At 31.0% G+C, this 22,136-nt stretch overlaps 1 protein-coding gene and 2 long non-coding RNA genes across 3 annotated transcripts; 1 reads left to right on the top strand and 2 right to left on the bottom strand.

Annotated features, from left to right (window-relative positions):
- The first annotated feature begins 1,769 nt into the window (after positions 1 to 1,769).
- On the top strand, positions 1,770 to 2,938 carry LOC25495939 (low temperature-induced protein lt101.2). Its single transcript, XM_013596197.2, has 2 exons — positions 1,770 to 1,943; positions 2,824 to 2,938. Exons 1-2 carry the CDS (start codon positions 1,863 to 1,865, stop codon positions 2,905 to 2,907), a joined length of 165 nt encoding a protein of 54 aa, XP_013451651.1. The 5' UTR covers positions 1,770 to 1,862; the 3' UTR covers positions 2,908 to 2,938.
- A 2,062-nt stretch (positions 2,939 to 5,000) lies between these two features.
- On the bottom strand, positions 5,001 to 12,212 carry LOC112422904 (uncharacterized). Its single transcript, XR_003013356.2, has 2 exons — positions 11,868 to 12,212; positions 5,001 to 5,480 (listed from the first exon to the last, which is right to left on the bottom strand). It is a non-coding gene; the product is annotated as an uncharacterized lncRNA (long non-coding RNA).
- LOC120580858 (uncharacterized) lies at positions 10,457 to 11,768 on the bottom strand. The gene is made up of 4 exons (XR_005646629.1): positions 11,602 to 11,768; positions 11,131 to 11,215; positions 10,914 to 11,036; positions 10,457 to 10,788 (listed from the first exon to the last, which is right to left on the bottom strand). It is a non-coding gene; the product is annotated as an uncharacterized lncRNA (long non-coding RNA).
- Positions 12,213 to 22,136: the final 9,924 nt, after the last annotated feature.

The raw sequence follows: 22,136 nt of genomic DNA, 5'->3' as shown, positions 1-22,136 counted from the left end.
GATCTTCTTAATTGTGATTTTCTCTTGAAGCTTGCGTTGAGGAGAAATAAGGAACAAATGACTTCTAATGTGTCTTCAAGCTCATGGTGACAAAACTTGTGTGAAGTACAAGGAACAAATTTTGTACAGTTTTTTTTTTTTTTTTTTTAATTTAATTTAATTTAATTTGGTATCCTTACAATTATTTAGATTTTAACATTATGTAATTATTTTATTTTATAATTTGTAAAAGGGTGCAAAATTGATTAGTAACGGTGATTTCATTTTCCTTTATTCAATGCTCATGTGCAAACAGATTAATCATACAAGAACCAAATTTGTATAGTTGGTTATTGGTTTCATTGTTTCTAGGTTTTAATGTTGTACAATGGTTGTCCTAGTGCTTGTTTGGTTCTAAGGCGGGAACTTCCGACTTGAATTTGCAATGGTCAATCGTGGTTTGATTAGACTTTTATTCCATTCACAACCTTGATTCTTGAATCCTAGCTGGAACAAGTATCGGTCAGACTTTACTTACTTTACAGTCAAACTTTATATTACTAAAAAACTATGCAAGCAACACCTGTGTTTGATTCAAACTTGTGACGAAGGATTCCGAAGTGAATTAGGTACCATGTCTCATACTACCATGTTAGCACAACTATCTTAGGAATTCTACATCTATCAAGGATTTGATAGGTGAGATTTCATATTTTGAATAACGAAAAAAATAAATTTAATATAGCAACATATATGATTTAGAAACACTATTTCTTTTACTAGTGTATGACCATATCCTATTTGAAAAGGATTTTTTTTTTTTAACCGAAGGTATTCTCCACGTACACCATTTTTTGAACACGACAATCTTTAATGAATAAAATATATTGGAGAAAAAAAATAAGATACATAGATTTTCCATGATAATCTCTAATGAAGAAACTATTGGAAAAAAAGAAAAATAAGACACAGACTTTTTAAACACAATAATTTTTAAATCATGTCTATCAAGGAAATTTATGTGACAATCTTTTGAATTCGGTGTAAAACTATTTAACTAAGATTATCTACGGTACAATACTCCATTTTAGATGCTTAAGTGGGTCATGCATATATACATTATCTATTTTATAATTTTCATTGATATCACCCGATAAACTTAAAAAAAATATTAAAATTATTAGGCAGCACATCATAGTGGAGGTTCGAATCCCGATTCTTCTAATTATGTGTATCCGTTTTCAATGACTATTGTCATTTTGTCTATTTATTCAAAAAAGAAAATAAAGATTATATAATCTACAAATATATTCACGTCTCATATTTTCTTGATTGAGAAAATAGATTTTTTTTTTTTGTCAAGTAGGCTATTGGCTAGAATTCACTTTTTTCAAGGTGAATAAGTAGCGTGTCCGAGGTTGGGGACGATTGAGAAAATAGATTTATTAAAAGTGAAAAAGACTTTTACACTGACATTCGATTCGATGTAATTTTGTATTTCACTAAATCAGAAAAATAGTTTAAAATTAGTTTTATATCATTATAGATTAATGATTTTTTTTTTTATAAGAAAAACCATTAACGGCAATGACATAAAACTATTTTACACCTTCACCCACTAAACTTGTTTTCTTTTTTTAATAAATTCACATATGGTTTTATCAAATTTAACTCAGTAATTGAATTCTACTACCTAAGATAGTTAAAGTGACACATGTCAGTTGTGTACACACGTGTCTTAGAATGTGGATACAATTCTGCCATAGTGAATGTGAGATCTCCACCTTAACCGTTTTCCGTTTTCATTCTTCTAAAATTAACCATTACACTTCCATTTCAATTCTTTCTATTTTGAGAAGAACAAAAAAGATAGAGTAAAAAGAATGGGTTCTGAAACATTTGTGGAAGTTATACTAGCAATATTGTTACCTCCTATTGGTGTTTTCCTACGTTATGGCTGTGGAGTGAGTATATTTCTCTTCTCTCTTCTTATTCATTTACCATACTTTATTCATTTTTGAAATGATTTGTTATATGAAACATTAAAACATACACAAATATCGAACGTAACATTGACACATGAACACCACATATAATTGCGTCGATATTAGAAACCTATAAAGCATGGACACTGACACCGAACACAACATAGACACGTTAATACAACTAATAATTTGAAGAAATCACATAACATAGTGTAATTACAAATATCAGTGTCGTATCTGTGTCTGTGTCGGACACAACACGTGTCCGACATCGGAATACGCCTAATCATAGAAGTGTCCGTTCTTCAAAGTTAGACGCCAACATATTTTGGACATCATATACACTTTCAATTTAAAGTGATGATGCAACATAGATGATTTGATGTGTAACACGAATCAAGACAATAATGTTGAACATGACATTGACACGTAAAATCACTTATGATGTGTTGTGTTAATGTTTAACATCTGACATGAACACCAACACGTGTTGGACATTATATAAGATTTTTTTTAGGGTTAATAGGTCTTTATCCTCCTGTAATATATGTTATTTTTGGTTTTCCCCTTGTAAATTTTTTATTTTGATTCACTCCTGTAAAATGTTTTTGTTTTGATTTACCCTCTTAATAGGTCAAACAAAAACGAAAATATTTTACATGGATGAATCAAAATAAAAATTTTACTGGTGGAAAAATCAGAAATGACCTATATTACAGGGAGTAAAGATCTATTAACTCTTTTTTTATTTAAAGTGTCGATGCTATATAGATTAGATAAAATCTAAGATAGATTATTGTTGGTTTTTGGTTAATTGATCTTGTGATTCATTTTGTTGATTGGTAATTATATAATGCAGGTGGAGTTCTGGATAGATGTGGTGCTTACATTACTGGGATACATTCCTGGGATTATATATGCCATTTATGTATTAGTTGGATGACACTTTTATAATATTCATTTTGTTTTATAGACATTTTTCTTAATTTTTTCCTTTTAATAATATATGCATTAGTTTTTCTTTAATAGCTATTTTATATTTTATTTCTTCTATTTAGGAGGATGTAGCTAGCTAGGTAGAACATTTTTATTTGCCTATTTATTTAAAGAAGTGTGTTATTTGAACAACCATTTGAGTGATAACTTTTGTGACAACCACTAATTTACAAAGAAAAGTAGATAGAGACACGGAAAACAAAGTAATAGAGAGAGAAAGTAAAAAAATTAATGTGAATATAAGAAATAAAATTGTCACTTAAGTTGTCACAAAATGGTTATCAAAATATCATTTATCTTATTGTCCCTTAATTTTTCCATTTCATGCACCAAACCATCCTTACTAGTATGATAATGATACTTAAAATATATCATGTCAATCTAAATTCAATTACAATTCTTGAGTTTATCAATAGAGAGATGTAAACGCGAAGAAAAGGAGTAGAAAGACGAGATGACAGACGAACAACCACAACCGCAACCACCATGTCTATTCAATGTACTCTCTACCATGTTTTCCTTATAATAGTGATCATGATCAATACTTGAATGAAATAGATTAGGTGTGTGTTTGGTTTGGCGGCGGTGAGAATTAATTTTGATAAAATTGAGTTTGAGAGAATTGATTTTGGTTAAAAGTGAGTTGAATTTGAATTGATTTTTGTTTGGATATACTTATTTAAAAGTGATTCTTATGAGTTGATTTTGTTTGGATAGTTTGAATCAAAATTAATTTTAAATATGGAATGACCAAACTATCCTTTTAATTATAATTAGAAATAAATATTTCATTCTCATTAGATCTTATCATAAAAATAATTTTATTGCTTAAAAACATTTTAAAATAAATTAATTTGTAAGAGTCATTTTTAATAATTTTTTTTTTTTTATCAATTGAGTGATTTTTTAATACAATATAAGGTTAAAAAGATGTCTCTAAAAAATGCTTCAAATGATGTAAAAAATATATATATAAATATTCCTCTCTTCTTCTTTAATGCTCACCACTCCAACGAAGAACACTCCAGAACCCAACTATTCCATGACTTTGAAATTCTATTGCAAACATTCCTCTCTTCTTCTTTAATGCTCACATCTCTCAGTTCTTCCATTTATTTCAGATTTTTTTCCCAAAATATTTAATTTCTCATTCTTTGTTTCAATTGAAGCTTCTATGGAGATTGAGCATTTTCCTCATTCTTCCTCTTTCATTTAAAATTTTCATCGGATCTGCAAAAATGAGCAGAAGGTGTTCCAGAACAGAGGGAAAAAAATTGGAGTTAGTTGAAGCATGGGTAAAAAGGGAAAAGTATATTTGTCAGCAAAAGCGAATCTGCAACCACGTTTGAGTTGCCGCAGAAGCTAAGAAATGTGGCTTCTTCTAAACCCACGTTTTGGGTCTAAAAGTGAGTTTCAAGACTTAATTTTGGTTGCATCCAAACATCTCAGAAAATGATAAAACCGCGTTTGGGTTTGCAAACCTGTGTTTGGGGAGCGGAAACACTCAACCAAACAGACACTTACTTCTTTGTGTATAAAAAATGTTGATTGATTTTTTTTTTTTTTTATCACTTACTTCTTTAGTATAACTTCTTCTTGTATAAAAAATGTTTGGTAACAACAATTGTTGATTTATTTTTTTTCCACGTAAGAATGTATGTTTTTTTTTAAGGAAAAAAATAACATTCAAACCAATGAGAATTTATGTTTCGAATCTTCTTTATTATAGAATTATTTGTTAATTCGTATGTGTACACTTTGCAGACTGAAAACATTCAAACTAATGAGAGTAGAATAGCTGGGAATGTTGAATCCATAAACTCTACTGTTGAACCTAAACTACTTGAAACACTGCCATGGATAACATTTGTTTATATTGCTTCAGGCCACAAAAATTTCTTTATAATTGCATGCCACAAAAGTTTGCAGTAACTTATATGTATCCAGTATACTTATCCTACAAATTATAGAATTAGGAAAGAATTTTCTACAACATAATATATTAAAGAAAAAAGAGATACTATAAGTCGTAACTTTATATGTGTAGAACAAGGAAAAATCTTCTCTCAAAATAATTTTTAATAAAAATATTACTATCACTTTTTTACAATTTAGATAACCGAAAATCGATCTAAATTACAACCTTTTCCCTGCAAACAATCATTCAGTTATATCCATAGGTGAAACCAATTCTATTGACAATACAACTCGAATGTTTGGTCATAAACTTGAGAGTGTTGATGAGCGGGAGGCATAACTCTACATTATCTACCTATATAGAGTTCGAAATTAATGAATAATATAACACTAATGTTCTGACATATACATAATTAATAACATATACTATATATGGAAGATTGTATATATTACACACACACTAATGGAGTAATGTCACGTGTCTTCTTGATCTTGTATAGAAGATTGTATATGCTTTTAATATGTATGGATCTCACGTGTCTTCTTGATTTTGTATAGCAGATTGTATATGATCTTTGATCTGCTTGTTTCCATAGCTTCAATCTACATCACATGAGACATTAATAACACCAATTGTAATGAGACATAGCTAGATTTGTAAAACATAAATATAGATACTATATAATTTAACAATTATATCCCATAACTATGAGGGCTTAAGATAAAAAAAGGTATAAATCTCCAAGATAAGAAAACTACAAAGGAATCAACCGAGGAACAAATATCTCCATAGAATCAATAACTAACAAGTGACTGAATTAAGATCAAAATATATTTTAAAATCACCCAAAAATCCAATCAATCTCAATAGGATGATAAAAGTTTATAAACCACATAAATTTTACTGGCTTTTACATGGGATGTGTGCCTAGCATCTACAATTTTAATTTTTATCAAGGTACATCTGGTTTAGCAATTAAACAATAATTTTAAGTTATTTGTAGTTAAACTATTTTCGAATATATCAAAGGTTTATTAAGCCATTTTCCAACTCCGGAGAAATTAAGACATATACCCACCTTAAACATAACCTAATGTGTATGCCACAAATGATCCAATACTAAGAAGGAAAAAAACTACCATATGCATATTGAAATATATATTACTAAAAAAAAGAAGAAGAATAAATTAGAGGATTTAGTCATGACATACCTTTGTTACTTCGACGATTTAATTTTTTATATTTATGAATACTTTTATAAGAATTTGATTATTTTCCTTGTCATCTTCATCTAATGTTATAAGAACAACTACGATGGACCAAGTCAAGCACATAGTTGGTATAGTTAAGTTTCGATAGAGAAAGCTATCAAAAAGATGCTAACATATTACATCGTCAAGTCAATTATAAATCAAATTAAACACTGAACTCAAATCGTGATTGACTCGTAAAGATGCAGACAGAATCACAAAAGCAATCTTTGCAAATTTACAAAGAAAATGAGAATTCGTAAAACTGTTGAAAATATAAAATAACAAAAATTGTAAAATGAAAGGTTGACAAAAAAAAGTTAAAAGAAAGGGAAAACCAAATTTTGTAGGAAGAAGCAACGAAATAAATAATGATTTGGAAACAAGAGAATAAGAAACAAGCCTTGTAAAGAAGAATAAAAAGAAGAAGAGGAAGAAGTAAAATTGGGAGAAAAAGAAATGCGACGGCGCCTTTTATATAACAAGTAGCAAAGGAAGATTAGTGGTTTTAGGGTTATAGTTATGGGTTTGGGCCAGGGAAAATTGGATCCATCATTATCAAATGAAACTTTCCACGGTAAATCAGATCCATCATTTTTAAAAGAAATATTCTAGTCACACCCCTCATAAACCTGATTACACCATGAAATGATCAATACATCAAGATTAACAATGTATCTACTTTTCTAAAAAAACGTGTTAATCTTTTTGTATCTCAATAACATATCAAATAATTTTATATTTTCGTAAAAATTTATATGAATGATATAAACATACAATCCAACTATCAAATTTCAAAAACATGTATCGAGTAAAACGATATCGTGTGGTGTGACATTGAAGTAACATTACATCAATGTAATTTGACCCCTCTTTAGAGTATATGTATAAACTTCAGCTCCTGTTATTGTTAGATAAATTCTCAAAATATATTTGATCGTATAAATCAAGTATTCAAGTAATATCTTAAACTTATGATTTCTTATAACTACTTATTAACTATCACCACAATAACAATAATGCATTCTTATGTTGTTGTAGAAATATAATGGAGGAACGATTCAGATTCATGGGAATTGGCGCCAACAACTTTATCGCAAAATCCCTATTGTATTCATCCGAGTGAGAACACATCAAATTCAACCGCTAATCCACCTTCTGACGGAAAGAACTATCATTCCTGGATAAGTTGATGTGAAAAGTTGTGATTTTGAATAACAAGATTTTATTTCTTGATGAAAGTACGCCACAAATCGACCATTTTGATCCTAGTTGTGAAGTTTGGGAACGACACAATATTTTGTTTCATACATAGATCCCAAATTTGATTTCGCCATCCGATGACATATCATCTTATGTTGTTTTTAGATGTTTTTCGGTCATTTTTAGTTAGTTTTTCGGGACATTTGTAATGTTTTCTATATTTTTGTTATGTAATTCTAATTTTCTTAAAACATAGCAATTCTAGGGTGTTTTGATGTAATTACGAAGAAATCATGCAAATCGGCAAAGCAAGACATACGAAGACATGTGAAGAATTTTGAAAGATCATGAATGAAGATTCAAAAGGCCTCAAAAGACATTACAAAGGAAGGAATTATGTTCCCAAGTCCCAAGACATCTTATATGGAAGCAAACATCGAAAAAGACGATGAAACATGCATTTACACATAGGAAAATACAACGGGCCCACAAAGCATCGATCCATGCTTCCTAATCATGGTGATGCGCCCCAAGTGTGGGCTAGGTCCCCCAAGTGTGAAAAAGAATACACTTGGGTGCCCAGCCATGTGCCCAAGTGTGGGAAATCCATGCAGAACTGTTTTTTGTTACTTTTAAGTATTAAAACCCGATTTTTAAGCCCAATTTCAGGTAGAAAATCTCCCTATATGTACCATTCCTCTCATTCGTAATTTCTTATTCAGAATGAAGCGGTTCAAGAGGAAGGCAAACACTAAGAGCTTTAAGGGAGGAGTCTCTCTCCTCATTCTAAGTCTCTAGGGTATGTTTTATTTCTTTTGTAATTTGTCTTTAGTTACCAAGAGTAACTAAATCTATTGGAACAAAGTAGGTTTGTACAATTACTATAAGGTTTTGATGATAACAAAGTATTGAAGAACAATTAGATATATTAATATGTGTTCAAGTGTGCAGAATCATATAATATATCTATCAATAAATTGAATGTGTATAAGAGCATCAGAAACACTAGAGAAGCTTTAAAGATTATGGTAGAAGACTTGAAGAAAAGTTAACTATAAGTCAACATATTGGATCAGAAGAAATGATGTCTCTCAAAAGTTGAAGATTGACCTAATCAAACTCTGTGAAGATCATCAGACTCAGAAGAGCTCATCAAACTTGAAACCCTTCTGTCTCTATCAAGGATCTGAGTACAATTTTATCTTCTTCTGACCACGTGTAGAAACGGAAAAAGGACTTTAAGGACAAAGAAAATGAACGAATAATTCCAGTTTCAGCAAAAGAATTTCAAATGGCTATTCAACGAAATTATCCATATCAGGCAATGGTCTAACATCCATGATTCAAAGCTTTTCAATGACTCTTAATGCGCTGACACTCTTCTCCGACGTCTCTCAAATCTTTGCCTATATAAAAAGCTGAATACCTGAAGAAGATTAACAAGACTCTTCTACTTTACTTTGCCATTAATCTGTCAAAATCAAATAGTGCAAAAATACTTTGGATTTTCTTATCAAAGTTTGTGTATTAGAAATCCTAAAGTCTTAAGAGTTTGTTCAACATTGTTCAGTTTACACTACTAATTATTTATCAAGTATAAGAACAAATTTGTTTATTTGTAAACAAATAGAAGTCTCTTACTTGTGAAGCTTGAGCATCAGGAGTCTCTTTTAGTTGTGATTGAGCATTGAAAATATATTGCCTGCGTGCTTGAGCATTAGAAGTCTCTTGGAGTTGTCTTTGACCATTGGAAGTCTCTTGGAGTTGTCCTTGAGCAGTGGAAATCTCTTTCAAAAGTGATTGAGCAATAAAAATCTCTTGATAGTGACCTTGAGCATTTGAAGTCTCTTGCAAATATGCTTGAGCATTTGAAAATCTCTTGGAAGAGTGTCCTCGAGCAATTAAATTTCTATGGTTTGAAGCAAAACCATCTCTATGTAAGTAACTACTTTACTGAACTTAGCTCGATTTGAGAGGAATTAGAGCTTCATATGCCTGTTCCATAGTGACATGTGTTCCATAGTGACATGCGTTCGAACTCTCATTCTCAACATCCTTAGCACTTTGCTCCTTAATTTTCCCATCTTTATTAGTATGATAATGATACTAAAATATATCATGTCAATCTAAATTCAATTATAACTCTTCAATTTATTAAGTTATATGAGACATGGTTTGAATAAAAATCCAAAACGTAGTTATGTACTATGTGATATCTTCAATTTATATTAATATTATTATTTACCCATACCTATATGTTGTGACATAAGTCGTAGAAAAATGTTGAGTTTCTTAACCGGCTCCGTCTATGGTGGGAGACCTGAATAGATCTCTTACGGTGAGACATGGATTTTTTTCTTTTTAGGTTGATCAACCTTTGGATTATAAAAGTCTATGAGTCGTACTATATACCATCAACACTCAATAATTTCTTTTATTTCATTGTCATTGTCTCTCTTCTATCATCTCTTGTGCATTTTTTCTTTCTCTCTCTTGACAATTCAGATATGCAGCAACCAACAAAGGAGCTTTGATCATTGATGGAGAGGGGGCGCAGACTGCAGGGAAAATCTGCACCAAACAATGTGGGATGAACAAAAATGCTCTCTTTAATTGTTGAAAGATTTGCTTTTTGGTAGTAATTTTTATGGGGCGTGTTCTTGAATGCAGATGTAATATTTTCTCTTAAGTGTATATAAGAGTGTGAATCATGTTATTGCTTTGTTCTTTATTGGATATCAAAGATTTGTTCTTTTATCTTTAATTGATTTATGAAAGTGTGAATCCTTTTTAAGTTCATGCCATATATTATAAAAGAAGAACTCTTTAAATAGATCTTAATTAATTCGAGGAATTTATATCTACAGTTGTATTTAGGGATTAATTAGTTGACCTAAAAAACATATTCGTCAAGTCTTTTTTCTTTAGGATACAAACTTTGAATTATAAGATAGACTTTGAATTATAACACGATGACAGTTGAACGGGGATGGACAACCACGACAAACAAAGCCATGTATATATTATGTGAAATTAACAAAGTAAAATGCACAAGTAATGGAAAAATATATACACAAATTGCAAAAATGTAAAAATAAACGAGATATATTTACACACACGCACGCGCACAATCACACACAGATATGTATATATTATAGGACTCAAGTATTTGCTTGAGAAACTTCGTGAACACTCTTTGATATTGCATATTTTATAAATTATATAGCTTAAGTTTTCAAGTAACTTGTTCTTAAAAAAAAAAAAAAAAGTTTTCAAGTAACTCTGAATGTGGTGCGCTGAATTTTGTTCGACTTTAGTCCTCAAATTAATACTCTTTTGACCCCTTAACAAGATACTCTTGACTCGGAAATTGAGCTTCAATGCATCAATGTTTGTGTAAGACATATAAGTCTTTATCTCATAACCCTAGTTGTTGAACCTCACCTCCTTAGTAAATCTGAAAAAGAAAATTGAAATAATGAATAACATTAAAATGTAGATGCATATCTTACTTATTCACAACCACTTTAAAAGTTTGTTCAGTTTTCATTTTACATTCAGTTTACCAAAATTCACACGAACCTCTTTCAGTATTTGAATAATGTCCATTCCACTAAGCACTCCAACAAACTTGCACTAACTAGAATCCCACACAGGAGCCATATATATTATAAAGAATATGCAATGCTTTCTTAAGGCAATAACCTGAAATTATCTTAAGCAAATTAGCTTCACTAAAAATCAAATAAATTGCTATTGAATGGAAACATTGAAGGGAGAGAAGAGAGGTGTATCAAACCTTGCCATGCATGCTCAGCAGCCTCAGGAAGCAAATATAAATATTTATATATATGGTAGCGAGAGACATGCATGCAGAGCAAACTCTGGTGTCAAAGAAGAATAATCAGGAACATATTTTTCAAACCAAATTTAAATATTAAGAATATATAATCATATAAAACACTTTGGGTGTGTTTGGATTGAGAGTTTAGGAGGGGTAGGGAGGGGAGGGTTTACTTTTCATTTTTAAATTACGGACACTATGAAATGTTTTTTAAAATATTAACATATTAACATGATAAATGATCATATAATACTTCAATCACATTTAAAACATGTTATATTGTCCGTAATTTAAAAAAGAAAAATAAACAATCCCCTCCCTTCCCCTCCTAAACCCTCAATCCAAACACACCCTTAAAACTTCATTCGAAGAAAAATATATGCAACAATCGAAGGGGGCAAAGATGAGAAGGGAGAATAAACATACCATGTGTCTAGTGACATTATTGTCACGTTGCATATGTGATCTACTAGGCATTCAATCTGCATCACAAGAGACATTAATAACACATTTTACGATATCACATTGTGGGAAAATTAAGACACATACCATATATACAGGGACTGAGGGAGTATATAATACCAAAAACAAAACAAAAAAAACTAAGAAGGAAAAAAAAAATACCTTTGGTACTAAGAAGGAAAAATATAATACCAAAAAAGAATAAATTAGAGGATTTAGTTATGACATACCTTTGGTACTTCGGCGATTTGATTTTTTATAGTTATGAATACTTTCATAAGAATTTGATTATTTTCACCGTCATCTTCATCTAGTGTCACAAGAACAGCTACGATGAATCGAGTCAAGCACATAGTTGTTGCGAAAGCTATCAGAAAGATGCTAATATATTACAACAAGTCAATTATAAATCAAATTAAACCACTGAACTCAAATCTTGATTGACTAGTAAAGATGCAGACATAATCACAAAAGCAATCTTTGCAAATTTAAAATGAAATTGAGAATTTGTAAAACTGTTCAAAATATAGATTAACAAAAAGTAAAGGGAAAGGGAAAACCAAATTTTGTAGGAAGAAGCGAAATAAATAATAATATGGAAACAAAAGAATAAGAAACAAGTCTTGTAAAGAAGAATAAAAAGAAGAAGAAGAGGAAGAAGAATTGGGGAAAATGAAATGCAACGGCGCCTTTTATAGAAAAGAAGTAACAAATGAAGACGACTAGATTTAGGGTTATAGTTATGGGTATGGGCCGGGGAAAATTAGATCCATCATTATGAAAAGAAACTTTCCACCGAAAATCAGATCCATCATTTTCAAAAGAAATTTTCTAGTCATACCCCTTATAATTATGATTACACCATGAAATGACCAATATGTCATGATTAACAGTTTATGCTATTTTCTAGAAAACCGTTAATCTTGGAGTATTTCAATAATATAAGAAATAATTTTATATTTTTGTAAAAGTATATATCAATGATCTCTGTGATATAAATTTACAATCTAACTGTCAAATTTAAAAAATATGTATCGAGTAAAACGATATCGTGTGGGGTAACATTAATGTAATATTACATAGATGTAATTTGACCTCTCTTTAGAATATAGTTATAAAATTCAAGCTCTTGTTATTGTTAGATTAATTCTCAAAGTATAATTCAACCTATAAATCAAGTCTTCAAGTACGATCTTAAACTTACCATTTCTTATAACTAGTAATTAATTATCTCCACAATAACAATAATACATTCTGAGTCTTATGTTGTTGTGGAAATATAAGAGAAATTGATTAACTATGTAATTAGTTAGTTAAGAAATTAGTTAGAGTTATCTAACTAAGAGTTGTCTAACTAACCGATAGAAGGTTGGTTAGATTTAGCTAAGCCTATAAATAGGATACTCTTGTACATTGTTCAAAACAGATTCAATTCAATTCATTTAATTTCTTGTAGTTTTCTCTCTATCATCAATTTTACTTCTGATATGGTATGATCACCTTGATTCTATCTTCAACAATGGTTCGCAACATCAACGGTTCTACCTCCAATGAAGGAACGTTTCAAGTGTCTGGGATTCCGACACCAACAGATTTATCGCAAAATCCCTATTGTATTCATCCGAGTGAGAACACATCAAATTCAATTTCCAATCCACCACTTGATGGAAAAACTATCATTCTTGGTTAAGATCGATGTGAAAAGTTGTGATTTTGAAGAACAATATTTGATTTCTTGATGGAAGTACGCCACATCCCGATCATTTTGTTCCTAGCTATTGAGCTTGGTAACAAAGCAATAATTTGTTCATACATAGATCCTAAATTCGATTTCACCTTCTATATCTCAGAGAATCGTGTACACAAATCTGGCTTAAAAGGCTTAGAATAAATCGAAGGAACGAATTTCACGCGCAGATCGTGTGCGAATTTCTAATATGCAAATAAGTGTCCATGTCATTCAAGTTAAGTTACCTAATCGAAGGCATGCAGTTCCTCAGTTTATTGGTGTTCTTCATGTTACCAATTCTATTACATTGCATAATGTCCTTTATTTTTTAACTATAGTAGATGACTATAGTAGGTACATCTGCATTGTGTTGTTAAAAATGCAAGTTTAAGGGGCAACTCAAATTTAGAATTTAGTCATTTTTCTAGAAAATAAATTTGATAAGTAAAAACTTTTAGAAGTTACAATGGCCTTGAGCTTGCATTAGTTGATTTCTTCTCAAAGAAATGCATCTTGCATTAGAATTTTTTTGTTGCAACTCACCGGGAGAATGGGAGATTAAAAGGAAACATCAATGCATTTTGGGAATTGCTAGGTCCCTCCTATGCAATCTCATCTATTTGGTGTATATTAGAGATATGTAATTATTCAATTTTCCTGCTTGATGAACAAAGTTCCCTCAAAGACCACAAGAGGTGCTATCTCACATCAATTACTCTATGGTGCATTACCTAACTATATATTATGATTTAAGAGTTTTTGGTTATCTTTGCTTTGTATCTGCATTAACACATGGTCACTCCATTCTTGATAGTAGAACTTGTAAATGCATTTTCCTTGGTTTCATAATGGCATGAAAGGTTATATCACGATGGACCTCAATAACAAATAAATCATAGTTTCTAAAAGTGTCAAATTTCATGAGATTATTTTCCCTTAATCGTGAGAGAAAGAGAAGACGCAAAACAATTTATACTAGTTCCTTCTAAAAATTAGGAGTAGTCCAGTCCCCTTGTAATTCCAAGGGATTTCACTATAATATCACTAGATTACAATTGCTCAAGGACATTGCCAAGAGACTTCCAAATGTTTAAGCACACGGGCAAGAGACTTTCAATGTGCAATCACAACTGAAAGAGACTTCCATTATTCAAGCACGCAAGCAAGAGACTTTTAAATGTGTTTACAAATAAACAAAATTTGTTCTTACACTACAATTAGAGGTGTAAACAGTACAAAACAGAACAGACTCTTAAAACTTAAAATTTCTAAGATACAAATTTTGATAAGAGATTCTTAAGTGTTCTTTGCACTATTTTAATTTTGGCAAGGTAATGACACAATGAAAATAATAGAGTCATGTTATTATTCTTCAAGTATTCAGCTCCTTATATATGCAAGGATTTGAGAGATGTTGGAGAAGAATGTCAACGTATTAAGAGTCATTGAGAAGCTTCAAATCAAGAATGTTTGCCCTTTGCTTGATATGGATAATTCCGTTAATTAGACATTTGAAATTCCTTTGCAGAAACTGAAATTATCCGTTCATTCTCTTTGTCCTTTAAGTTCTTTGTTTGTTTCTACACGTGGTCAGAATGAGACAAATTATACTATCAGACTTTGATAGTGACAACTACAGAATATGACAAATCTGATGTAGAGTCCGGTCCCCTCAAGATCTTCTGTACTTCTGAGTCTGGTGGTCTTCCGAGTCTGATGGTCTTCAAGTCTGATGAGGTTTTTCAGAGTCTAATCAGAATCTTCAGCTTCTGAGCATCATCTTTTCTTCTGATCCAAGGTGTTAATTTCTGGTTGACCTTCATTCAATTCTTCTACCATAGTCTTTGAGCTTCTCTTTTACTTTTGATGCTCTTATACATGTTCAGACCTTGTTAAATTTTAATCTATATGGTCCTACACACTTAAACGTATATTAGCATATCCAATTGTTCTTTAATTCTTTGTTACCATCAAAACCTTAGAGGAATTGTACAAACCAATTTTGTTCCAACAAATGATACCACTCTTCAATGTCCTGAGACATCTATTTCTCTCATCACTTACCCACCTATTGATACTATTCCCTCTATTGATACAATTTCTATAGCATTACCTTCATTTGAGCCACATAAATATTCTAGCAGAACCAGACAACCTCCTCCACATATGTTAGACTATCATTGCTCCATTCACAAAAGTTTACATTAGCCTTAATAATCAGAGCTCAAGAACCAGCCAGTTACAAAGAGGCTTGCATTAGCACTGACTGACAGTATAGGCTATGGAGACTGAACTAACAACTTTTTGCAAGCTAACCATGCTTGGGATATTGTCCATTTTCCCTCTAGAATCAAACCTATTGGCAACAAATGGGTCTATAAGATTAAAATAAAATGGGACTATTGAAATATTGAAAGTCATATTAGTTGCAAAGGGAGACAATCATATTGAAAGTCATATTGAAAACCAATCACTACTTATTTCCATTTTGATATTATTGTTTAAATTTTTGAGTAACTCTAAATTCCGTACTCTGAATTTCTTTCCACTTTAGTCGTCAAATTAATACTCTTTTGACCCCGTAAAAAGATACTCCCCGAGTCAAAAACTGAGCTTCGAAGTATTGATGTTGTGTATGCTATTCATTCAAAACGAACACACTCTAATCGAAATTTTCATGTAACACATGTATGTCTGAATCTCGTATCCCTTGTTCTCCAGCTTCACCTCCTAAGAAAATCCTAAAAAGAAAATTGAAAACAAATATATTAATAGCATTTAAATGTAGATGCTTGACACAATCAATTTTAAAAAATGTATGTATTGTACCCGAAAAAGAAATGTATGTATATAATATATTAATTTAATTTTGATACATTTCCAACATAAAACTTTCTACACTGTAAAACTATTATAACTATACCTATGCGTAATTTTTGAAATAATTTTAACGAACTTTTCAATATATATGAAAAATATTTAAATCAACAAAGCATGCTGATTAAATCCATAATTATATATACCGGTGAATTTAAATATGACTTTAATCCATGTAATTATAACATTTTTTCTTTTAGTCTTTGGAAGTTTTTTTGTTTTTTTGTTTTAGATTCAATTCTTACCGTATTCGAAATCTCTTATTTTTGTCCGTAATATTACCTAATTGTCCAATGAAAGCAAAGGCTAGATAAAAGCATTAGAAGCTCATTCTTACTTCTTGAAAACTCCTTCAAATGCAAGGTTCCTATGATTACCCCAATGTGGCAGCCCTCCATATTTTATATCCCAATTTGTTCAATCTCTTTCAAAATGTCTTCATAAAGTCTAGGAGCCATTAGATCTTTGCCACGGTAATATGCGAAATCAAATTCCCTAGCATTTTTTTGGTTCCCTAAGTAAGCATTGGAAGCGGTGACATAATGCATTAGAGTTTCAATGTTTTGTTCAATTCCACATAAACCTTTTGGCTCTAAGTGAACTAGTTTTGGTATAATTTCAATAGTTTTTCACTTTAGATAAGCTAAATCTTAATGATGTATGATGGAAAGCCATCATAAATCTTAATGATTATACACCTGAAAGCTCTTGTAGCCAGTTGAATAGAACTATGGGAAGCTTCTCCAAATATGCGTCCATGTGTGCATAAATATTGACTTCTTTAACAGAAGAGAGATTACTTCCACCTATTTTCGGATGTGGAATCCCGTAAAAAGTAAACGTACAAAGGTTTGGAGTGGATAGCTCAATTTTGGCAATTTTAGATGAACTATAATCCATAGCAAAATTTACAAGTGTCTCACTTGATATGTTGATGATTTGTGTGTCCATTATCTTACAACCATGAATGATCAAACTCTTCAATTTGGTAAAGGCCGAGAAGGGCTCAACATAGTCGTTTTCACCACCGTAAAAGGTGAAATTACTTGGATCCAACATTTCTAATGCTGGAAAAATTCAAGGATTTAGGAAATATTGTCTTACGATAAAAACTCATTATAGGGTAAATCGAAAGTTGCAGAGAAGTAAGATACTGACATGAAGAAACACATTGCATAATGAGACCATTATCATTATGAACAAAGATTCAGTTGTGCAATGTGTTTCTTCATGTCAGTATCTTACATATCTGCAACTTTCGATTTACCCTAGAATGAGTTTTGTTTGTAAGACAATATTTCCTAAATCCTTGAATTTACTAGCATTAAAAATGTTGGATCTAAGCAATTTGACCTTTTACGGTGGTGAAAACGGCTATGCAGAGCCCTTCTCGGCCTTTACCAAATTGAAGAGTTTGATCATTCGTGGTTGTAAGGTAATGGACACACAAATCATCAACATATCAAGTGAGACACTTGTTAATTTTGCTATGCATTATAGTTCATCTAAAATTGCTAAAATTGAGTTATCCACTCCAAGCCTTTGTACGTTTACTTTTTTACGGGATTCCACATCAGAAAATAGGTGGAAGTAATCTCTCTTATGTTAAAGAAGTCAATATTTATGCACACATATTTGGAGAAGCTTCACATGGTTCTATTCACTGCTTGCAAGAGTTTTCAGGTATAAAATCATTAATGATGTATGATGGAAAGCCATCATATATCATTCAGAATTAGCTTATCTAAAGTGAAAAACTTTATTGAAGATATACCAAAACATACATTGAAACTCTAATGCATCATGTCACCGCTTCCAATGCTTACTTAGGGAACCAAGAAAATGTTGTAAAGTTTGATCTCGCATATTATCGTAGCAAAGATCTAATGGCTCCTAGACTTTATGAAGACATTTTTGAAGAGATTGAACAAATTGAGATTTAAAATATGGAGGGCTGCCATGTTGGGGGTAATCATGGGAACCTGGCATTTGAAGGAGTTTTCTAGAAGTATAAGGAGAAGGGGAGCTCGTTAACCATTTGATTTCAATAACTTAATTATAATTAGTGTAGATCTAAGAAAATATATGTTTTTATATGAAAAGAAATGTGTATGGTATAAATGATCTAAGAAAATTAGTGTAGATCTAAGGACATATGCATATAAAAAAATGTAATAATAAAAAAATAATAAATTAGAAGATTTGATATTTATAACATACCTTTGGTACTTGATTGATGTCATCTTCATCCACTGTTATAAGAACAACAATGGGCCGATTCAAGCACATAGGTGGTATGGTAATGTTTAGATCCAGAAAGCTATCAGACAGATCTAACAGCGTACATGGTCAAGTTGATTGTAAATCAAATTAAACCATTAAATCCGAATCATGTTTGACTTGTAAATATGCAGATAGAATTACAAAAGCTATTGATGTCAAATTTACGATGAAAACAAGAATTTATAAAACTGTTGAAAATATAAAAACCCAAAAGTTAAAAGAGAGGAAAACAAAACTATGTATGAAGAAGCAACAAAATAAATAATGATTTGAAAACAAGATAATGAGTAGTAAGCCTTGAAAAGAAGAATACAAAGAAGAAGAAAATGTAGAAGAGGAAGAAAATTGGGGAAAACGAAATGTCACAACCATATTTATAGAACGAGTAGCAAAAGAAGAGGAGTAGTTTTAGGGTTAGTGTTACGGGTTTGGGCCACGGAGATATAGATCCATCATAACTAAAAGGAAATTTTCAGGCTAAACCAGATCTATCATTGTTAAAAGAAATTTTCTATTCACACCCCTTATAGATTTGATTACATCCTGAAATGATCAAACTACCGTTAGATGAAAATTTATTTCCAATTTAACCCATTAACATCTCTCTTATATTTTATCTTAGAACACCTCCTTTGTTTATTCTCTTCTCATTCAAAACAATTCATCATCTGCATTTCACATCACGATTACTCATTTCTTTGCCACATATTGCAAAGCAAACAAGATTAGTAAACTATGTTCTTGTTTGTTTATAGTTTCTTTCATTCTAGGTTTCTTCATATCGATTTAATTTTTTTAAGCAAGCAAGTTTCTATAATGTGTGTTCTGAGTTCGTTGTCTTGTCTCTTAATTCCATTGACAAAGGTGAGTGTAAACTAAATTGACGTAGTCTAATGGTTTGAGCCTAAACGGTCCAGCCCAATCATATTTTGGAATGTCTAGAAAAAAAAATCCCACTTTAAAAGCACATAATTGGACCAAAAAATGAAATCCAATACCAAGAATGTTGAGATGCTCATCCTCTATGACAAGTTGAACCACATGCAAGGAATATGAGAAACACATTACTTTTTTTAAATCCAGCTTGCCAACACAGTCTGATGCCCACTAAAAGCGCTTGTTTTTCCGCATGAAGAATATTGGACAAACCTACACTCCCATAGAAACCAAATTGAAAGGTTCCATCATGGTTAAGCACCAAGCCGCTAAACCCTCCATTCCTTGGATTAGTATAAGCACTTCCATCTACATTGAGAATCATGGCATCCTCATCCCCTTTATTCCAACACACCTCACGAGTTGTTCGATGGGAGTGGGAGGTTGGACTTCCCAATGCCTGCTTGGAAACTTGTAGCTGAGTAAAGATAGATGTTATGATCTAGTACTTCATAGGAGTTGTTCCCTTAAAAATAAATTTGTTGCGAGAGATCCAAATATTCCACATTATCAATGGAGCTAAGATACCCACTTCATCCACTAATGTCGCTAGGATCTTTGAAGTATTGTCTAGAACAACCTTGTGACAAATTGATAGAGCATCACTAAACCCACAATTAGTCCAAATTTCAACCGAGCATGGACGTAACATTAGACAATAAAAAATAGTTTCATCTTCACCGTAGAAAGGGCAAGTAGGCGTTAAAAGGACTTTTCGATGACACAAGATACTTCTAATAGGGAGAGAATTGTGGCATGTTTGCCATAAGAAAAATTATACACCAAGATTCTTGAGAAATTCATTATGAAGTTGAGATAAAAACCAAATATAATCAATTGACAAAAAAATAAAAGTTAAATATATTTTTATTCTAAAAAATTTCTTGGACTCTGAGTTTCCACATTAGTTTCTATAAAAATTCAAAATAAATAGAGTTTTATTAAAATGCTAGTAAGAATGTACACTCTGTGTTTTTTGAAGGCAAAATGTACGTTCTATGTGTTATGATAGAAGTATCTTGCGTAAAAAAAAAAAAAAAAAAAAAAAAAACCTCATGTCTTAGTTTCTAAGTCCAATTATTATTTTTTGTTTTTGACAATTAAGTCCAAATTTATGTTATGTTGGTTTCTTTATATTTTTATGCGTATAAAAATAATCTTTAATTTATGTGGGAGAGATATTCATAATATTTTGAATATTAGAGGAGTAAAGTCTAAGAAAATCTTAATACTAAATATATTTTAAGGTCATGTTAACTGGTATTCCTGAGACACTGGTTAAGGAATCCAAAAAAAAAAAAAGTTTTAATATAAAAGTAAATCTCCCTATGTTCCTTTATATGCGTCAACCAAGGCAGAGCATAATTAGCTCTCTTTTTCCCTTTCTACCCTTAATACTATCGTTAGTGTAACTTTTCCTTGGTACTCAACGTTCAACATAGATGTTACTCCAAATGCATTGCTTTTATCAATCAACCGCTCAACATAAATGCATGGCTCACGTTTTTTTGACAAAAGCATGGGAAGCCCAAAAGCCAAATCCCAAAACAAACTTTCATTAGGTAAATGATTATGCAAGAACATTGAAATTATGTATTAATTAAAAACATTAGGGTCTTAAACCTCCCTAATGATCCACTACGTGATTAATCATTGAAATTAACCATAATTTTAATTCTTGATCTCCCCTAAAAAATAAAAATTTCTTGATCCGTCATTCCCTCTTAAATTTAGTCCCAAAATCATATATATGAATATAATAAGTAGTCTTCAAAGTATATGAAATCCAACTATATATATATATATATATTAGTATAATCCTGCAAGGTTAACAGGTTTAAATTCACCTCTCTTAAAACTATTGTTCACTAGGTATATAACCCGTGCGTTGCACCGGTTTGATCAAAATGCTGCTTGTAATTTGCCCATGAACCATATCCAAACAATATTTTTAATTTGATCCACCAATTTTCGCACATTATCCACCCAACTTTGAAATATAATATTGTTTCTAATATTTCAAATGTACCATATTGTTGCCAATAAAACCAATTGTTCAAACTTCTTTAGGTGACTTTGCTGTAACAAAGCTCTAAAATGTTCTCTCTAATTGTTATGCATAGAACCTGAAACCAAAATTAAAAGAAAAACAACATCAATCTTGTTAAAAAAAAATAATGTACTCTCTCTAAAAATAAAAAACAACATCAATCTTGTTAAGAAAATAATGTACTTTTTCGATATATAATGATACAAAATTAAAGAGTATCATCCAAGAGTTGATTGAAGAAAGTGATAATGATGATCCATGATTAAGATAATAACATCAAAATTTATACAATAGCCCTTAATTAGAATTATAACCAACTAATTTTCAACAGCAGTGTAGAAAAGTATTTGTTGAGAAATTGATATCAATGGAAGGCATGGTGAAAACAACTAGGAATTAAGTGAAAATGAATGTGGCATAAGTTGTGGTTATAAAGGATGGTCAACGAGAATTTAAAAATTTCAATGTGTTTACAGTAAAATTTCACAATATTTTTTTTAGATAGGTAAAGTTTCAAAGTGTTTAATTTAAATTTTTCTTGATATTTCTTACTTTCTCTTGTTTGATCCTTTTGAATTTTTGGTGTTGAGAGTTTTTGAGTTTCTTGTAAGCTCCATCCAAATC

The sequence above is a fragment of the Medicago truncatula genome, chromosome 6 (assembly GCF_003473485.1).
Source record: "Medicago truncatula cultivar Jemalong A17 chromosome 6, MtrunA17r5.0-ANR, whole genome shotgun sequence".
Lineage (NCBI taxonomy): Eukaryota > Viridiplantae > Streptophyta > Magnoliopsida > Fabales > Fabaceae > Medicago > Medicago truncatula.
The sequence above is the reverse complement of the archived record's forward strand: the minus strand, read 5'-3'. Positions and strand labels throughout refer to the sequence as shown.